This window comes from Natrix helvetica (genome assembly GCF_964273705.1).
Source record: "Natrix helvetica genome assembly, chromosome: 1".
NCBI lineage: Eukaryota > Metazoa > Chordata > Lepidosauria > Squamata > Natricidae > Natrix > Natrix helvetica.
The window spans coordinates 322,785,130-322,806,772 of record NC_138548.1 but is presented as its reverse complement, the minus strand read 5'-3'; the positions used below and the strand labels follow the sequence as shown (position 1 = coordinate 322,806,772).

At 38.1% G+C, this 21,643-nt stretch overlaps 1 protein-coding gene across 1 annotated transcript in view; it reads right to left on the bottom strand.

Annotated features, from left to right (window-relative positions):
* CRBN (cereblon) overlaps window positions 1–21,318 on the bottom strand; it is a 30,524-nt gene extending 9,206 nt beyond the window's left edge. The window contains exons 1-5 of the mRNA XM_081935265.1: window positions 21,003–21,318; window positions 11,140–11,252; window positions 9,879–10,081; window positions 8,991–9,140; window positions 5,097–5,259 (exon numbers count right to left, since the gene is read on the bottom strand). Of these exons, the coding sequence (XP_081791391.1) occupies window positions 5,097–5,259; window positions 8,991–9,140; window positions 9,879–10,081; window positions 11,140–11,252; window positions 21,003–21,069 (696 nt within the window). The 5' untranslated portion in view covers window positions 21,070–21,318. The remainder of the gene's footprint in view (window positions 1–5,096; window positions 5,260–8,990; window positions 9,141–9,878; window positions 10,082–11,139; window positions 11,253–21,002) is intronic.
* Window positions 21,319–21,643: the final 325 nt, after the last annotated feature.

The window sequence follows — 21,643 nt, the reverse complement described above, 5'->3', positions numbered from 1 at the left end:
CTTGCAGTGGCATTGCTATTCACCTCGGCTCTCTATTACCAGGAAGAAACATACTTTTAGAATTTCAGAACATCTAATTGGAAGCAGCAGAAATTTGCTTTAAAATGAATGAACAGCATTCCCAAGCACGTATACTTCTGAATTAAAAATGATACACATACACTCACTTGAGGCACCATCTAATTAGTTTTCACAGTATTCATTCCAAGGATTGTATTTACTCACACATTGTCATTATTATTTTAGAAGTAGTAATTTCTACAAATTCTAGCAATCAAATCGAAGGAAAATTGGATATAATCATAGGATAGAATAATCCTGCAGGTACACTGTCCTTTTTTCATTTGCTAAATTCGGTCTCTTTAACTAATGGTGAGCCACAGCCACTCCTCAATTAGCAGTTACCTTGTTTAGTGACCATTTGTGAATACTACCTTAATAATAGTAATAATAAAAAAATAAAAAATTCCAAGCAATGCTGACACTTGCAACCAGATTCTGCAATTGATAAGAATGCATGCCAAAGTGAGACTAACCCTGGCATTGCTGCATAAAATAACTTTATCTGAATAAGATGGCAGCAACCAATGACCTTTGGAACATCTCTCTCTGTCTTCATCATGTGTTCACTTAGCGACCATTTCGCTTCTGATTTATGGAATGGACTTTGGTCGCCAAACAAAGAAAGGGTGTACAGGTAGGTAGCCCTTGACTTACAACCACGTTTGAGCTCAGGATTTATGGTGCTAATTTGTTAAGTGACTTTTGCTCCCATTTTACGACTTTTCTTGCCACATTTGTTAAGTGAATCACTGCAGTTGTTAAATGAGTAGCCCGGTTGTGAAGTGAATCTGGCTTCCCCATTGACTTTGCTTGTCAGAAGGTCGCAAAAAGGGATTGCATGACCCCGGGACACTGCAACCGTCATAAATGCGAGTCACCTGTGAAGCATCCAAATGATAAATCACCATGTGACCATGGGGGCGCTACAACATTCGTAAGTGTGAAAAATGGTCATAACCTACTTTTTTGAGCCGTTGTAACTTTGAGCAGTTACTAAACGAACTGTTGTAGGTCGAGGACTACCTTTATGCTATGGGCATGTGGTGCAAATGAATTAGAGAAAAATTACTGTTTGGCAAAGTTGAAGGAAGGGAAAGATAATCTGATAGTGGATTGATAGGATCAAGGAGTTTCCTGGAGTTTCCCATTAACCCATCTGCCTTCTGGGAAGTCAATAAACCAAATACATTTCCATTTGTTTTTCCAGTAGATAGCATTGAAAAGATCCATTGTCTCTAAATAAACAAATAGATAGCCTTTATGCAGTACAACTTACAGGGCTGATCATGCAAAATGCCAAGAATGAGAATACTGAATTCTTTTCATGAAAGTAGCACCCATTTCAATGGATACAAACCCATTTCAACAATAGATACAAACTCAAGGCAAATCGCTCCAAATTCGATTGCAGAAAATATGACTTCAGCTACAGAGTGGTCAATGCCTGGAATGCTCTACCCGACTCTGTTGTTACATCTTCAAACCCCCATAACTTTAACCTTAAGGACTTCACCCCTTTCCTAAAAGGTCTGTAAGGGGGCGTGCATAAGCGCACCAGTGTGCCTACTATTTCTGTCCTATTGTCCCCATTTATTCGTACCCATTTCCTGTGTTCATGTCTATGTTTATACTTACACTTGTTATCTCGTACATGTTTGACAAACTAAATACGTAAAATTTAGTCTTTTTCAGCCCACACTGGATTATAATGCTCATCTTCCCCAACCTCGACTATGTTAGCAGGGAATGAGAGTTAAAGCCCACCATATCACAAGGGAAACAAGTTACCTTTCATCAACAAAGATAAACCAGAAAGTCATTACAGGTAGGAAAAAAAAACCCTTGCCTTTCTAATCATAAAAAGAGCATTGAAGAACCTGGCACTGGAAGATTATTCTAAGATTTTTAATAAGTTAGTTAAACTAGTGCTTTGGGGAATAATTGCATTTTTAACTCTAAATTGAAAAAAGTTATCACAGCAGGTGCACAAACAAGTCAAGATTATCATGAAAGTGTGCCTTTACAAATAAAATATGATTGCTTTATGTTGACAGGGAAACAAAATTTTTGGGGATATCTGGCTAGAAACAGATAAGGACAAAAATGCAGAAAGATATTGTCGCTACGCATCCCCAAAAGGCATAAGAAACTCATTAAAATATAAATATGTACATGACTGATATATGGAAGAACTATGCAGTCACAAATGCCAAGGAAACCAGCACTAATTTCAAAATTCAAAACTCTTTTATCTATTTTTATATATCTAGGAAGAGAACACATTTATTTCTGTTCTTCTGATCAAAGAACAAACCATAGTTCCAGTTTTATACAGTTTTACTTTTAATATAATTTAATTTGAATTAGGGACAAGAGAAAATTCTTGTAAAGCTTTATGTGCTTGGTTTTCAAATACATTTTTAAACTCCTCCTTTTATTGCTTTGCCCTACTTTGGCAGGATTTTATATGAATATGTTTTAGCATCTTATTCTCCAGAGAATTTTAAATGTCAACTTAAGATCTACTTATCTTTAAATATACAATACAGCTCTGTAGGAGAAGAGCTAATTATCAGGATAAGTTCTATTCCTGAAGACTTCACTGATTCATTAAACACTTTTGTGCCTTTTTGTCATTGTTGACTCCTGGTGACTATCTAATCTAATCCTTGCAGTTTTCTTGTCAAGATTTTAGAAGTGTTTTGCCATTGCGTCTTTCCTAGGCGGACTGAGATCAACTATTCCAAGGCCACCCAACTGGTTTTATGTCCCAAGATGTGACTAGAAGTCACTGTTTCCTTGTTTTAACCTTGTGCCTTAACCTCTACACCAAACTGGCTCTCTTGTTAAACACTATACATCAGTGGTGGGATTCATTTTTTTTTACTACTGGTTCTGTGGGCATGGCATGGCTTCGTGGGCGTAGCAGGGGAAGGATACTGTAAAATTTCCATTCCCACCCCACTCCAGGGGAAAGTTACTGCAAAATCCCCATTCCCTCTTGATCAGCTGGGACACAGGAGGCAGGGAATAGATGGGGTGGGGCCAGTCAGAGGTGGTATTTACCAGTTTTCTGAACTACCGGTACTCAAAATTTCCCCTACCAGTTCTCCAGAACTGGTCAGAACTTGCTGAATACCTCTGCTATACATGATCAAAAAGTTGCTGTAGTTTCTCTTAAAGAGTTTTTTTAAGTGCCAGCAAATAACCTGAATTTTTATGAAGAGATTAAAGCCACTATGAAGAAATAATTGCTAGTTTTATCCATTCTCCTTTCCCCTTGAAGTGATGTTTGAACATATGATATATTCATCTTCTCATCACCCAAAATGTTGGCCTTGCCTATTAAACTTATATGCAAAGGTCTATACAAAGAACTTAATGGGCACTTTCTAAAGCATCTTGGAAATATTACAAGCATTATGTCCTACAAATGGTACAAAAGATCATTATGGATTCCCGTCTGATCCTTCAAATATGAAGAAGACATCAGATGGATTCAAAAGCTCAACTCCCACCCTGTAGAAATAAAGAGCAATTGCCTGCAGTCTATAAGCTATAATTAGAGGGAAAATGTCAAGAAATAATCAGAAGTAAAATATGGAGATTCTAGATGAAAAACGTAGAATGATCACTTAATATTTAGGTCAGTTTTGAATCTAGTTATGTTCTAATTAAACACTGTTGAATTAAACTAAGCTTATAATGTTTTTATTTCATAAAACAGGCTAACCGTGCCCATTTACATGCATGAAGCATAGAGCCTATAGGTTAAATGTCAGTACTATCAACCTATCATTTTCCTCCAGTCTATTTATATAAACTTTTTAGATCAAATAAACAGGAAAATTATTCTCACGGGGTTAATGTATCTCAAACATCACAACTACATTCTGCATTAAGATCAAAACTGCCAGCCAACCTGACCTTGATTAGCTATCTCTGAGAAAATTACATAATGAAAACTTCCATAAAATGCATTGCACAATGACCTTGTTCCATTTAACACCAAGGCCTTTCATTATATTTCCCTTATCCTTGCCTCTCCCATTCCCTACATGCTCTGAATATACATTGGTTATTGTAGATATCTACAAGTTGTTCTAAGATATTTTTAGCATATCTGCAATTCTTATGCCTGTTGTTCTTCCAGCTATTAATTCATAAGCCTGCTGTGAATATATGAAATATAGCACATACTCAGACTGATCTTGAATTTGTCAATGACTCATCTGCTTTCATGGCCTGGTTTCATAAATGTAGTTCATACCAAAACCCAATCTGATGCCTTCAACTTGGTGCTAAGAATGCAAATCTCAGAATTCCTAGGGTTTTTTTTTTTAGACTTTGCGCTGTAGGCTACAAATCCAGTTGAGCTACTGTTCTTTGTTCTACCAATCACTATTGAATGACATGTTGGCTCGCATATTCCCAACTGCAACTCTTCCAAACTGGTTGTCCAGTTGCAGATCCTAAAAGTGCTCCACTTGCTGGTCCATACTGCTTCACAACTTGGGAAGCTGTACTCATACTCAACAATCATCCAGAAGATGCTAGGTTGGAGAATAACTTCAAACCCTCCATACTGTGGAGATAAGACACCCCTCAGGGTGTATGTTCTGTTAAATTGCTGCCTGTTGTGCCTTTAAATGTCTTCTATTGTACTGCTGTAAAATGGCTTCCACTATACAGCGGCAGTGGAGTTGCCATGGTAACAGCTTCACAGTACTCCACAAGGGGGCTCCCTCTGGTAAGGGGGAAAATCCAACAATTACAAATTACGTTTGCTCCGGACATTTTCCCCCTATAAATAAATACCCAGACAACGCCAGGCTATCGGCTAATGTAAAAAATATGTTACCAAGCGCTGGTTTCAATGGATAAGCCAGCAAAACAAACTGGCAGCTTGCTAAAAACAGAAGCAGCACTAGCAGTGGGTTGATAGATACCATCATGTTTTTTTTAAAGATATACAGAGATGGAATTTTTATTGATTTTTGAAATGTCACAAAAGAACGTAATTAGCTTCTGACCTTTTGATATTTCTGTCGCCATTGATGTATCTGTTGATCCTGCCATGTTGCAGGCTTAGGAGAAGGAGAAATGTGACATCTGCTGCGGGTTTCCAGCTGCACTGCGGCCATAGTTGAAGGAAGCACCTGCTCAGGAAGGATTTGTACTTTGGCCTGCTGTAGGCTGATTTAAAAAAAAAGCCATACAGTGTGAAAAATGTACCTATTCACTTCTATAGGAGACACAAGAATGCTTAATTATTTACATCTTTTAATTGCATAAATATCCTGGGAAAGCACAGGAAATCGTTGCATATTTTGATTCAGTATTTTCTAAAAATCTCTATTTTATGATTTCATATAAATATCCTCCATCCATCTTTTTGACTTACACTATTTCAGAGGTTTCACAGCTATGTTTCAGTTGTTTCATATTAGACCTTAGCCTGTTCTTTTAAAATGGGAACCGTTCTAAAGCTGAACAGTAAAGTTTTGGTTCCAACATTTTTGTGATTTTGTTTGGTTAATGTTGGTGTTATTAAGTAAATATATGACCATAGGAAATGCATTTTTTACCTGAATAGCCATTTAAGACACATGTGAAATAAAATAAGACCTAGCTCAAAATGAGCAGAAATGGAAAGTAACCTGTAATCTTGAGAAAACATTTCTTTTCATCCCTTCAATCATGTCCCATTCTCAGACTGCTTGGACAAGTCCTGCAAGTTTTTTTTTACTTAGGTTCCTCAGGTCACCTAATTGGCTTTGTGCTTAAGGCAGGACTAGAACTCACAAGTTCTTAGATATTAGCATGATGTCTTCACTATCGCTTTGGTATTATACAAGGATCAATGTTGTTGTTATTTTTAGTACAACCTGGGAGGTTGCAACACAGGACTCAGGATATCACTACACTAGAGCTCAGGATGTCATCACACAGCCCAATACCCAGGTAGTTACAACACAAAAGACTAATGGGCACACAGCTAGTACCTCAGCCACACAGGATGTTACGAAACAGCCGACTAATCTGCATATATCAACTCCATCAACTAATCAAGATGTAAAAACACAGCCAGCCAACTCGCTTACAGCAACAAAGCCAGCACTCCACACCCCCAGCAATATTTACATATTGCTCGCGCAAGCACGAAGCCGAAGGTACAAGCCTGAAGATGGTGAGTGGGCCCTCATCGAAACGTCGCCAAGATACTCTTAATCTTACACGGGAAAAGACCTGAATACGCCAAGACCTGCATCTATCTATCTATCTATCTATCTATCTATCTTCTATCTATCTATCTATCTATCTATCTATCTATCTATCTATCTATCTATCATCTATCTATCTATCATCTATCTATCATCTATCTATCTATCATCTATCTATCTATCTATCATCTATCTATCTATCTATCTATCTATCTATCTATCTATCTATCTATCATCTATCTATCTATCATCTATCTATCTATCTATCTATCTATCTATCATCTATCTATCTATCTATCTATCTATCTATCTATCTATCTATCTATCTATCATCTATCTATCATCTATCATATGTATAAATGTGTATATGTGTATATGTATACATCAGGGGTGAAATTCAGCAGGTTCTAAAGAACCGGTAGTGGAAATTTTGAGTAGTTCGGAGAACCGGCAAGTACCATCTCTGGCTAGCCCCAGAATGGGGCGGGAATAGAGATTTTGCAGTATCCTTCCCCTGCCACGCCTACCAAAACACGCCCACAGAACCTGTAGTAAAAAATGTGAATTTCACCACTGGTATATATGTATATGTATTGTATATATTACAGACTATATATATGTTACAGTCTATCATACATTGTATCATAATGATACGATATATGAAACTTTATGAGGGGTTGGTTTTAATGAGGTTCAATCTTCCATTATGATTTATGATCCATAAGCTGTGTGGAATCATAAGGAGAGATTAGCATTCAGTTAGTCTCATTCACAATTCATCATAGACCATGGTGACTCTATCATCAAAACATGGTCCTGCTATTAAAATAATTCTTGCCCAATCTGAGCAGCATGCTTGCTTGCTTATTCATTCATTCATTCATTCATTCATTCATTCATTCATTCATTCATTCATTCATTCATTCATTCATTTTCTATAGCTACCCAACTCGACCAAGTGACTCTGATTAGCTTACAATTATAAAATTATAAAACAATAAAAACATCCACAAAATAAATATGAGCGGCAGCTATGATGACTAATCAACTAACAGTAAAGCCAAATAATGGGGGCTTCTTAACACATTCCGAGTCCCAGGTCCAGATAAATAGTCAAGTTTTTAAAGCCTCGCGAAAGGCCAACATTTCCAGATGAGATTTCTTCATCTAAAGTGCACTACAACCAAGGAGAGAGTTTGGCATTTGAGTAAAATTACTATTATTATCTTGAGAGAAATAGTGAGCCAAATAGGAACCAGCATTAATCTGATTTAATTAATTTCTTAATCTAAATAAAAATTAAAAAGCCTAAATCCAATCAAAAATGTTGTTAGGACACAGGAGCAGATAATATATTATATCCCAAGTGTTTAATAATTTTCCGCCTGTCATATTAAAATGTACAATTCAGCAGCAACATTTGGAGGGAGTTTGGAGTTTGCAAATTTACAAGGATAACAGAGCTCTCCTCAGCAATCCACACTTTGCAAAAGATCAGAACAGCTGGACAGTATTCAACATTAGGCCTATTCCAGATGATTAGCTTCATCACAGCCAATCATGTGCCAACATGAAACCCACACAAACAAGACACAAACACCCCTCTCCTGATTTCATTCAGACTGCATCTGTTTTATTTAGATGAAGATGACTACAAGTGTCACAAAAGATTTATCAATATTATTTCAAAACATATTTTCTTAACACGTACAGCTATTCGTGACATTAATGTATGCTGCCATCTTGTGTTCCATTGGCTATACTCTAGAATATTTTTTTTTCAACTGGAGAAAATACGTATATTATTTTCAGTACATTGTACAAAGGAAATGATAGCTCACTCATCACATTTTAGGCAAGCTTCCTTTTCAGAAAGTGTGCTCTAAATGCCCATCAAATTTCACCTTTTGTGTGTATGCATATATATCCTCCTGTACAGATCATTCAATGTACATGTTTTAGTGCACATTTCATTAGGATACAAACTCTTCTTACTATAATTCCAATATGTTTTATTTGCAATCTTTGTACTATTGATTCCATATTTGCATTTTATCCTTTAATGCATTCAAATTCATATATAGTTCAAGAACCAACTGAGTAAGTTTGAGGTAATTCATAAAACAAGCTCATTCCTCAGTCAGCCTTAATTAATTTTAAAACACTACAAAGTCTCTCAATTGTTAAGTATATGAAGAGAAGTCTACAAAAAGAAACCCAAGGTTGAGGTCACACAAAATCCTGAAAAAAAAAATACACTGGCATCGACTTCTATGTTTCTAAAACAACCCTGCGTAGTTGTGTATGTATAGTCAATAGATGTGCCTTATTGACAGTAAAATACAAAGTGTTTAAACCTTAAATGTTACTGTCATGAGTTCCATAAGCTAACATTTTGTCTCCATATTTTGTTTAAATTAAATAAATGGGATAATGGATAGTGACGTTAATAGGATTTTTCTTTGAAGATACTTAAACAGTGTTAAGATGTTTAAGGTGATTATTACTAAATACTTCAGCTACAAAAGTAAACACAATTATCCAGGATCAGGACTGTACAAGATTTCATACTAGTATAAGCAGCTTGTAAATAGAAATTCCTGAAGATTAAAAGTTGCTTATTTCACACTAATAAAATAGTAAGAATATATTGGATGTTAAAAGGAGTTTCTGTTTAACAAGAATAAATAGCTCCTTTCTTACCCATCAGCTTGAGTTCTTAGCTCAAGTACTTTAAACCGCTGCCTTCCGACAGCTTTTACTTTGACGGTTTCAATTCCATATTTCTGTTCTTCCCGATAGGCATAAATTTCAGCTGTTGTTCCAAAATGTGCTTCTCTTTCTAGTATGTTGCTAAAAAAAAGAAAAGTTAGAATGAGCGAAAAAGGAGCAACTTGCAGCATAATGTTTTCACTGCCCAGACACATCCCCAATATTATCAGAATCTATTAATCCTTGAGAACTATGACATTGCAGGGCAGGAATTACAAAAATTATTTACTCACAAGGATAGTGACAAGTTCTAACTGTCACCAGCAGTGGTCAAAGCCATGGTTTAGCAAAAAAAAAAAAACCTCCTTAAAGCAAGTGACAATATACTCAAAATCAATGAAAACTTAAGCATACTACAGAAATGTACGGAATAAGTAGTATTATAAATAATTGAATACAAGAAATATTACAAACAAAAGTTTGACATACTCAAAGAGCAAGAAACAAAGTTTGGCTCTCTCTCTTTTTTTTAACATATCACAGCAGAAAATCCTAAAGAAAAAGGGCTCTTGATATTTTTGCTTTGACATTCAGCAGAGACACTGAATAATACTGCATCACTAAATCCCCTCAAAATCACAATTATATAAGCTTCGCTGAAGGGGTTTATATAATTAACCTTTGCTGTGCCCCAAAGCAGGGGAGAAATTATTTCTACAATAAGGACTGCATAGATGAGTCATATTAATATTAAGTCATGCAATATACAAGTTCAACTAATTTCCTCAATATTAAATTTAAATAGGACAATTCCTGCTCAGTCTGAGATCATAGCATGTACTCCAAACCTTGGAACTGCAAATTTATTTACATATTTACCTGTATGCAAGAACAGCAAAGGTTCTGTCTCTTTGTATTAAGTTCCGAACCATGCTAACCTCTTGGGGACGAAAAAGCTGAAGAGGTAATGTTTGCCCAGGAATCAGCATTACCATAACATGGGGTAAAACTGGAATTGTTTGACAGCTATCATCATCATGGACAGTCCTTCCATGAAATTCTTCCATGTCTGATCCTAAATACTTCCATTAAAAAAAAAAAAGCAACCACAATTAAATAGGAGTAATTATCCTATTACAGGGGTGTCCAAACTTGGGAACTTTAAGACTTGTGGACTTCAACTCCCAGAATTCTATGCTGGCTGGGGAATTCTGGGAGTTGAAGTCCACAAGTCTTAAAGTTCCCAAGTTTGGACACCCCTGTCCTATTACTTTCGTTTGCAACGTATAAACAACAAAACCTAAAGAGAATGCTGGAATAACTTCAGAGAAACACAGTATAAAAATATTGACACTTGATAGTAGAGCAGCTATTAGTAGTTTTGAGCAACACTACTGAAAAAAAATACACCATGTAGTAACACAAATATCTATGTAGAGTCATGGTTGGAATCATCCAGGTCATGGTTGTCCTAAAGGTACTTTTTCCAAAAGGCAACTGGACTTTCTTGTTTTTGAAAACATTTTGCTTCTTCCATTCTAACTGACTGGTGGGGAATGGAAGAAGCTCCTTGGATGAGAAGTGAAATGTTTTCAAAAGAAAAACCAAAGAAAGTTACCTTTTGGAAAAAGCACCTTTGGGATAGTAACCGAAATATTTCATAAAACATTTGTGATTGTCTAAAAGTTTAATGAAACAAATGTTAAGTGTGCCTAGCCTCATTTCTTTTCTTATTTTTTTAACATTCTGGTTCAATCTGTACACAATAACCTAGAATATATAGACTGTTCCAAGACAAGGAACACATTTTCATATTCAGTTCTCCTGTTTACATATTCACTTCGGTCAAAATACTGTCTGTTTAGCCGTCGCGGGTCTGCATTTGTTTATACTGGGAAATAAATGTTATATAAAAATAAATAAATCCGCTTGCTAACTAATAATCCTGACCATGTGCACAAGCAAAACGGATACTTGCTAACTATAAACAAAGTAGTTTGATTATAGCAGAGCACCTACAGTATTAAGCTGCTAGCATTATGATTTTAGCTATGCTAATTCCAAAGAAACAGACTGTTTTTAAGTTCAATAAACCTAGAAAAAGGCAAGCAGATATTCTATGACAGCGCTGTTCACATACCACATGAGAGGTTGGCAGGCTAGTGTCAAAATTAATGATGTTTGGCTTTTCAGCTTCCCCAGCATCTTGATCTTCAACTTCCATTTCAATGTCATCCTCTTCCTCACTCTCGGCTAACAAGTCCAAAAGAAGTTTAAATGTATTTTTAAAACTCATAAAAATATCATAGCTCAACATTAAAGCACAAAAATTAGTACATCTTTTTCATCTCTTTTCACTGTACTTTTTCACTATACAACGAAAACTATTTTAAGTTTCATGTATGACCTACCATGTGGCTAGAATATCAAGAGAATGGAACACCAAGAAAACGTTATTGCACGTTTAGAAATGGAGAAATATGTTAACACAAAGACAAGGCTATGCCGAGTCATCTTTCATTATTATTTTGTTATTATTATTATTATTATTATTATTATTATTATTCTGTTGCTACTACAGCCCATATTTGAAAGTGATTTTTGAACTTTGAAAACATTGTTTCAGTAGAGCTAGGATACTAAGCTCAGAACTGTTCACAATTATCACTATTTCTTGCATATTTCATCAAAATGCCTCTGTTTTTATTTCATGCATAGCGTTAAGTAAAAATTTTTTTTACTTCTATTCTATTTGTACATTCTATTTAACCAGTGGTTCCCAATATGGGGCCCACACCTCACAGGGGGGCAATTTGAGTTTTAGTGGGGGCAATTTGAACCTTGTTTAAACCAAATTAATGGCCTTTTAGGCTTCTTCTGGGTGAGTAGAGTTCACTTTTTGAGTAAAACAACAAGGAAAGAAAGCAGTTGATGAACTTGCACTGTATATTGGCTGAGGAATTAAAAGCTTCTGAGGAAGGATGACTCATTTCACTGCAGTGACACCGTGGAAAAATACCCCAAGAGACTTCAATCTCCTTTCAGTAATATCTCTGAGGGATGCACACACTCTTTTCCTGTATTATCCAGATCTAAAATGCCTTAAAAATAGCTAACATTAAAATAACACAGGTTTCTACAAGGACATGACAGGAAAAAAAAAAGAAACCAGTATTTCCCTTTCACTTGGATTTTTAAGGGTTGCATCAGATCCACCTTCCTTCAATGAAGCACTTTTCAATCCACAATGCTTGCAACTAGGTCAGCTTTATCCCAACCTGTCTTCCAACTCTTAAAGAATGTTGTTATAAATATAAATGAGGAATAATGTAAATGTAATATAATGTAAATGACTAAGAATATAAACAAGGAATAATGTAAATATAATGTAAAGGATTAAGAATTTTTCAGGAAATGAAGGCGTATAGGTAGTCCTCGACATACAAACATTCATTTAGTGACTATTCCAAGTTACAACAGCAGTGAAAAAAAGTGTCTCACAATCGTTTTCTCTCTTACGATCACTGCAGCACCCTCATGGTCACATAGTCAAAATTCAGAAGCTTGGCAACTGGCATGTACTTATGAGGGTTGCATGTCCCCGGGGTCATGTGATTACCTTTTGTGAGTCTTTGACAAGGAAAGTCGATTGGGAAACCAGATTCATTAGTAAATGTTAAGTTAGTAAACAACTGAAGTGATTCACTCAACAAATGCGGCAGCACAGGTCATAAAATGGAGCAAAACTTGTCTTGCTTAACAATGGGAATTTTGGGCTCAATTGTGGTTGTAAGTTGAGGACTATCTGTAGTGTTAAGGTACCAATCTAGGAGCAAGGAGACCCAAGTTCTAGTCCTCCTACAGACAGGGAAGTAAGCTGGGCGAGCCACTCTCCCTTAGGCTCTACAACAAGCCAACCGGAAAGCAAAAATCCTTGCTGTGTGCAAGCTAAACGCAAAAAGAAAAAGAAATAAAAAAACCTGGACAAAACCTTGAATAACTATCTTTCAGGAAATGAACCTATTCAACAAGATACCACTATTACTAAATGCAGTTAATTTGTAATAACACCTCCTATATCCTATTTAGCTTTCTAAGCTGGAACACACAGAGCAATTCTGATCATGGCTTTATTGCAGTCTCTCTATTCAATTTATATGAATCCAGTTACATTTGCATTACACAACCAATTCTACACGCATAGCCCCCCACCCCACCCCCTTTCCCCATTATAATCTGCCCCAACTGATCTTCTGGAGTTTAAAGTGAAGATGCACAACCTTCTTTCCAAGAATTAGCAGCTGTCTGGCTGTTTCACAACTGCAAGGGGGAAAAAAACACCTTGGGAACCCACTGAAGGATTCCAGGAAACTTGCTGAATACTGCAGTTTAAATCCTTTAGAGATACATGAAATCTGCAAAGTCAGCAGGCCTTGAATTATGCAGTGTCAAAATGACACAGATATGGCCCCATTATGACACCAAACAGCAGTGGTAATGGAAATAGAAGTTTTGTTTCTCAAAATACACAGATGCAAAGCAAAAGCCACACGTTCTTCATGAGGGCAGTAGGAAACTTAACTAACTTAATGTGTTATGATGCAATTGTGTCAGTTTGGCTCTTGCACCAATATGGAATTTGGACAGAAGAAAAAACAAAACAGCAATTAACAGAGACAGGTGAGGATACAGTGAGTGTTCCATATAAAAGCAACTGAACATCAAGCAAAATTCAAGAACCCCACTTCAGTCAGCCTCTCTTTCCCCTACTCCGGTGGTGGCGAACCTGTGGCACGCAGAGCCCTCTCTGTGGGCACATGCACTGTCATACCAGCTCTATTTTGTGTCTCTGCCACACATGCGCACATGCTTCCCACCGGCCAGCTGGTCTTTGGGTCTCTGCCATGCATGTGTGGGGCGTGCACATGCATGTTCCTACGCCATGCAGTTTGGGAGGGTGCATGCACTTCGGGCACTCAGTGTCAAAAAGTTCGCCATCACTATTCTACTCATACAACAACGTATGGAGATCTCTATTTTTCAACTTATATGAAGCTACTTACTCTTTTCTCATTTTAAAATGCAAAAAATGTTACTCCACCCTACTTTTGAAGAAGGCTAATCAAAGAAGATAATGTGACTCTTTCCCAAAAGAACAGTATCACTGCCACAAGGTACTGGGGACAATGCGAGATTAAGTTCTCCATTTGCACACGAAAAACTGATAGATTAGTGCCCCTCCTCAAGCATAGAAGCTTCTGCTGCAAATATCTATTTCTGAAAAACAATTAATCGCTCCAATATCTATTAGATATTAATCTGAAAAAGAGGAAAATGGGCAGGATAAATCCACATAGCCTTCAATATAGCAAGATATTCCTGGTGAGCTTGTCTCTGTAATTTTCTTAGCAGTAATAGGGCAATGGTTTGGTTTGCCATTGCTTTCTTCCCAGATTTATATAGCTTGATTCCTGGTGAGCATGTCTCTGTAATTTTCTTAGCAGTAATAGGGCAATGGTTTGGTTTGCCATTGCTTTCTTCCCAGATTTTTTTTTTTGGGGGGGGGGGGGAGCTTCCAGACCTAGCCCACAGCCTACGATCTCTTGGTGGTCTCCAATCCAAGTATTAAGTAAGCACAATTTTGTTTACACTTCTGCAGCCATTCTACAGTTTGACGAAACCATATAAATCTTCCCTTCCTTCCTTTTTTCAGGTGAGCCAAGGTAGCCTGGATGTTGCCAAACACAAAATGTTCAGACCCTTATAGTTTTAATGTTTAGAAAAAGATTGGAGATGATCCCTTACGATCATACAATGTATTAACTTTTCTGTAAGAAATATGTCCTCTCTTTAAAATTCAGTAATCAAGTCCTCATAATGGGGATGCCAACACAGAAGAGTTAGAGTTACCTGTGGGCTTCTAATATATGATATAAAATCCTGAAAAATGTGCTGAATAATTTTTAATTTTAATAGGACAAATGAAGAAAATTAAATATATACAAAGTAATTGTTAACTTTAGTTGATTACTTAAAATTAATATTAAATCAAATTTAGGGTTTTTCCTGCCTTGCCAGTTTGTTTGAGCATCATTTACTTTCTTAATTCAACCACTGCTACTAGTTCTTGGTAGTATTGGGCCATGGTGGTGCAGTGGTTAGAATGCAGTACTGCAGGATACTTCTGCTCACTGCCAGCAGCCAGCAGTTTGGCAGTTCGAATCTCACCAGGCTCAAGGTTGACTCCATCCTTCTGAGGTGGGTAAAATAAGGACCCAGATTATTGGGAGCAATATGCTGACTCTGTAAACCGCTTAGAGAGGTCTGTAAAGCACTATGAAGTGGTATATAAGTCTATTACTATTTGGTCTGAAAAAAGTTGTGTGGTTTTTGTTTTGAAAAATTTTAACTTCTAATTTATTTCATTAGCCATAACAAAAAAAAAAATCTCATCAAAATCATGCATGCTATCCCTTATTACTCACATATTCCACTAAAAGATTTGTTGAAGTTGAAACCTTAATCATGGGAAAAGCACTAGTTGTATTATCAATAAATTGATTAATGGCACAGATCAAGAAAGCACATCTGTTGTAGGTGAGGAAAAAGCCCCATTTATTTATCAGTACTCAGGCTGGTAGCTAAGAAAGAAAAACCTCTAAGCAATTATGCTAATACTCAGTAGGACTAAATTTGGTAATTGTTTTTACAAACTACCCAGGAACTGCATGCATTGACCCTAAATTCCATGGAGGAAAAAGGAGAATTTGAATCTGATAAACTTTATAACCTTCAATGAAATATGACTTGTACTGGAGTAAGCCAATTATCATGGATGACTGCTATGCAGATTGCATTTCACTAGGGCTGAATATGGGTTCCTAATATTGTTGATGTTAGTTGCATAGGTTGAATAGCTGCTTTACCCAGAATTGTTCTAAAACATGTTCTCCCAAAGAGCTTGGATTCCACAGACTTTCAAGAAACCACCTATTTCTATTTTCTTTTTGTTAGTTGAGAAGTCGTGTCTGACCCATCGCGACCCCATAGACAACGTTCCTCCAGGCCTTCCTCTCCTCTACCATCCTCTGGAGTCCATTTAAACTCACATCTACTGCTTCGGTAACTCCATCCAGCCACCTCATTCTCTGTCAGCCCATTCTTCTTTTGGCCTCAATCTTTCCCAGCATCAGGCTCTTCTCCAATGAAGCCTTCCTTCTCATTAGGTTGCCAATGTATTTGAGTTTCATCTTCAGGATCTGGCCTTCTAAAGAGCAGTTAGGGTTGATCACCTCTAGGACTGACCGATTTGATTGCCTGGCAGTCCAAGGGACCCACGGGAGTCTTCTTCAGCGCCATAGTTCAAAGTTCATAGTTCAAAGACCTCAATTCTTTGGCAGTCAGCCTTTCTTATGGTCCAACTTTCACAACCATACATTCCTAATATAGCATTACCCAAAACCAGTGGACAGGGACAATGGAGAAATTAAGATTATCTGAGACACATGTACAACTTTAAGAAACACTGCCCCACACAAAGTTGTAATGAGTCTCTGCTAAGATTAAGACTCTAGGGATCATTGGAAACACTGCTTCTATACCAATCTCCTGCTACATGGTGACCCTCTATCAGAGTTGATGTTGAAATTACCCAAATTAATAGCACTACAAAATGTTAAATGCTTCTTCTGGACATGGAAGCTCATGATTACTTTGACAACTATGGATCTGCTAGAATTTGTTATGGGATCAAGTTACAGAAGGGTTCAGTAGTTATTGTAGTAGCTTTTATTTCACAGTGTTACCTAGAACTGGAGACGTCAACATCATTTCTTGCAAATCACTCCATGTTTATATTAACTTTTCTATAACCATTTCCTGCTATTGGACCAGTCCGTACCAGGAACTCAATGGACTATTGGGATTTCAAAAAGAAGTTTGTGGTTATTTTTGAGTCTTTAGGGTTCATTACTGAACTTCACTGACATTCATCATTGTTTTGAGGGGATAGTCAATATCCTTGGACTGAATTGCACCTTTGCAGCCTCTCTGTGTCCTTAGATCAGGGGTCTCCAATCTTGGTAATTTTAAGACTCGTGGACTTCAATTCCCAGAATTCTCAACCAGCCATGTTGGCTAGAGAATTCTGGGAGTTGTAGTCCACATGTCTTAAAAGGGCCATGTTTGGCAACCCTGCCTTAGATAGCTGGAAGATCCTTGATCCTCTGAGGAGCAAAAGTAAAGGCAGAAAAGGAACCTGGAACACTGCTGGAGAAACACAAGGAGTGAATCTAATCAACACAAACAAGATCCTTTCTTAAGAATTATCTTGTGACAGTAAGAGAAGCAAAACACAATTTTTCCCCTCCCATTATATATGGCGACAGACTTCCAGTGGCCTTATTCAGGTTAACCCAATCCTTCCTGGGAAGGAAGAGAACTCTGTGAAATGTTTCCTTGACTGAAGAAAGTTTACTTCCAGCTTCCAAAGAGGCCGTGGTCTAACCCTTCTCAAGAAATCTTCCCTAGTTCTAACAATACTGTACATTTTCATTTAGTTTCTACCCTTCTTTATTGGGAAAGTTTGTTCAGAAGATGGCTGACCTGAAGCTTCAGAGAATTCTGGAAGAAATGGTTTATCTAGATCCCTTCCGTCAGGCTTTACACTTGGATAAGTACAATAGACTTTTTTGAACTCTTGGTGCTTTTGGTGCCATTGATACACTGGCTTTGAGTTTTAACAGTGGGAAGTGCAACATTGTGTTGGTTCTCCTCCTTCCTCCACAATCATTTCCAGTTAGTGTTGAAAGGGGAGAAAAGATCTAACCCAAGGCTCTTGCTTTATGGGATATCCCACCTAGGATTCTAGTCTTACTCTGGTCTTATTTAACTTCTACATGAGACTGATGGGCAAGGCCATTACAGAATACCCAATTATCTATCTCCACACTAGTCCAACCAAGAAATGCCATCAAGATTCTTTCTTGTGTCTGGAGCTGTAGAGTCTAGATAAAGAAAAACAGGTTTTGGCTCAATCTAGCAAAACAGAGTGGCTATGAGTTTTGGGTTCCTTGACTCTGGAAACTCTCCATGTTTTGTCCTTGAAGAGGTCATACTCCTCTAAATATAATTGATACACCCTTTGGCAATCTTTTTGGACACTCAGATCCTGCTGGAAGAAGTGGCAGACACGAGAACCTTTGCATAAATCCATCTTGGGTATCAACTGTATCTCAACCAGGAGGACCTAACAATCACCCACTCACTTCATACACCCCTAAATTGTTGCAATATACATTATATGGGGCTGTCCCTGAAGCTTTTGAAAATTACTCAGAAATGGAAATTGATTCAGAGTATAGTGGAGCTAAAACGTATGCATCCATGAAAAACCATTATTTCACAAGTTGCATGGCTCCCTATAGGTTTCTGGGGTGCAATTCAAGGTTTGTGACTTGTATGTCTCCAATTATCTATGCTTATCCCATGAGAATCAGTAGACTAGGCATGCTTCAAGTCTCTTCCATGAAACATCATCATCTAGTGGGATTCAGGACCATTCTCTGTTGCAATGCCTGCCCCATGGACCATCATTCTCCATGTGGTTTGGATGACCCCAATCTTTCTATCCTTTCCCAAAGTCCTAAAAACTCTCAAATGAGCTATCCATTGACTGGCCTGAGTTGTTCCTGTTATTATAATTATTCCCATTATATTATTTTCCTGTTCTTTCAAGTTCCAAAATCGTATTTTATCTTGTGCCGAGTTCATTTTCATATTTCTTCAAATCGTAAGTCACCAAGTTTGTTCTTGCAAATTGAGTGGTCATATAAAGCTAATAAAACAATAAGTATAAAGAGTATTTCGCTACTCTTCTAAGTATCTGTTAGCCTGTGCATAGAACACTTTAGGAAAGCACATTAACAACTCTGTGATCACAGCTTTGGGACATTTTACACATTTTGCATTTGTAGACTTTTTTTTATTTGATGGTTGTAAATTTCAAATCACTATAAACTTCCCCTTCCTTTTTACATCAAAAATCAAGTAGTCTACAGCAAACAGCAAGATCTCGTCCTTTGTTTGATTTCTATGTAAAGCTATTTTCATCTTTAATTTATTAGGGGACAATTTTAATTTCATATAACATGTCCTTCTTCAGTTTAAAAACACTGCTTCTGCTTTCATAGGGTCACCACAGAAAACAGCATTTGTATAGCTTTCTGCTCCTCTAAAGTTATCTGAATGGAAAAGGAGGGAATGGAAGACTGCCTTACAAGATAATTTGCAAATTAAATAAACAATTATTTTGTTTTGATATTACAGTGAATACTCAGGAAAAATATTTATACCATATCATCCAGCTGTTAAGCAGAAAATGCAAATTATAGTTTATAAACATACTATACAATTATAATTCCAGGTAAGGGATAAAAGGGCAAGCAAAATTATGTACCATATACATGCAGGGGGAGAAAAGAAATCATTTTTGTTTAGAAAATGACTAAGGGTGACTAATGAGATACAAAATAATGTAAAAATAGGGGGTGGGGAGACTAAGTCATGTAACAAAATTGTCTGAAATAAGTCTCAGAACAATTACTTTCAAGCAACCAGGAGTGCTTTCCAAAAACCAGGTATGCTCATAATCATTTACTTAAAGGGTTCTTTAAAAAAAGCTAAACAAATTCATGAAAATGTCAAGGATTTCCAGGCAGGCAAGTGAGGAGGCCAGCAAAAGGTTTTGTGGTTGGTTGTGGAAGTATGGAAACTTTTCCCTAGAAAAACAGCAGAGGGCTGTCTGCCTACATTTTTGGTATTAAACAGTTTAAGAGAGAGGCCTGTGTTCCATGCTGACCAAAATGACAAATCACCTTTTCTGCATCCAATGTAAATAGAAAGGCTACCAACTTTTACAGTGAGACTACAAGGCTCTATAATACTTTGGTGTGAAATGCCCATGTACCAAAGTCTTGGGTGTCCAAAATAATCAAAAACTAATTAGCCACATCTAAGTCAACGCAAATTTTTTTTTTGCTTTCTAATTCATTTTATATTGTGCCCCCTAAATAGTATTCTTATTTTTTTTAGATTATTGTATCTTTGAAAAAGAGATTTTAATATTGTGACCTTACAAGTCTCCATACCCCACCTCCTTGTATCGTAGACACCCCACATTATTATAGCTCTGAATGTTGTTTCTACCACAAAGTATCCTAATTATCAGCAGCTTAATTCGTTTCCCCCTTTGTCATGGTTCTCCCAAAGATGTCATGCAGCTTCCTGGTAAGATTCCTGTGCATTTGACAGGAGTGGGATCAGGAAGCCCCCCTCCTCCACCCAGTTTCAGATCTCTCTTCTAAGATACACAGGAACTGCTCAATAGGAGCGATTCATCCCGCATCCTGCCTTTCATTTAATCCGTCCTGGTTGCAAATTCTGCCTTGCTCCATCCCTCTTCGCCATCCCAATACTACAATTCCTTAGGAGCTCATGCCCTCAGTAGTCCAGGATGAAAAATGTTTCCTGATCTCATTTCCTTGCCTATCAAAACAAATCAAACATCCTTCCCCCACCCACCACCCCATTCGCACAGACCCAGTTCGTCCCTTCTCTGGATTTAGACGCATCCCCAACGCAGGACTTCGGTCCCTAAACCGTCCACGATTCAGCCCGGGATCTCCCTCTTTCAGGCCCAGACTTTGCCCCTTCGCTTCTTCCCTTTGCCCCTGCCTGGCCTGAAACCCAGATTGCGCCCAATCCAAGCCCGTGCCCACGCCTTTCAGCGCTTCAGGCCTTTCTCCCCTAGTCGGTGGGGAGGACAAACTGGCAGGTCTCCCCATTTCCTTTCTGCGATCCCCTCCTAAAAGAACAACCGACCCCCTGTTTCGGGGACCCCCCTCGATCGCCACCTCCCCATCCCCTTCGTCCACCCCAAGCGCTCGCCGCCGCGCAAAGGAGGCTCCCGGGTGCCCATCGGCGTTAGGCAGGGACGGCTATTACCAGGGAGGATCTGTAAGTGGTTCCCCATGTTGTTATCCTGTTCTCCGCCTCCTTCATCTGCGGCCATCGCTGTTTACCCGGAGAGGAGTCTGGGAAGGCGCCGCCGGCAGGGGCGGAGGCGGCGGCGGCGGAGGAGGAGGAGGCCCCTGGGAGAATTGCTCCGCGGCTGCCCCCAGCGGCTCGTCTCGCCCGAGAGCTTCCCGAGAAGGTACAGCATCTCCCAAGAATGGAAACAGCGCCGCGTCTGAGACAGAAGGCGCGCCGGAGGTTTGACCGCTCCGCTTTCACATGTCCTTGTTTGGATTGGAAAAAGGAGCAGCCGAGGAGGTTCTTCCCTCTTGCAGGTCAATGGGCGCAGTCTCATAAAAGCCTGCAAGCAGCCGCTCGTGGGTTGCTTCTCACGGGTGCTTAAGCCCCTGAAAATGGGAACCAAGCAGATTATTCTCTATATTTCTACCTGGGAGGCCTGGGGCGGTGGGTGGGAGGAGGAGGGTTGTAGCCCCTCCCACTTTTTACTCAGAAATATTGGGGTAAGAAAAAGTGAAAAGTATCGAGGCTTCAAAAGTTTGACTGATTTTGCTTATGATTGATTGATTGATGTATACGTCATATTTCTTAAACGGCCATCTCCATGGGATAAA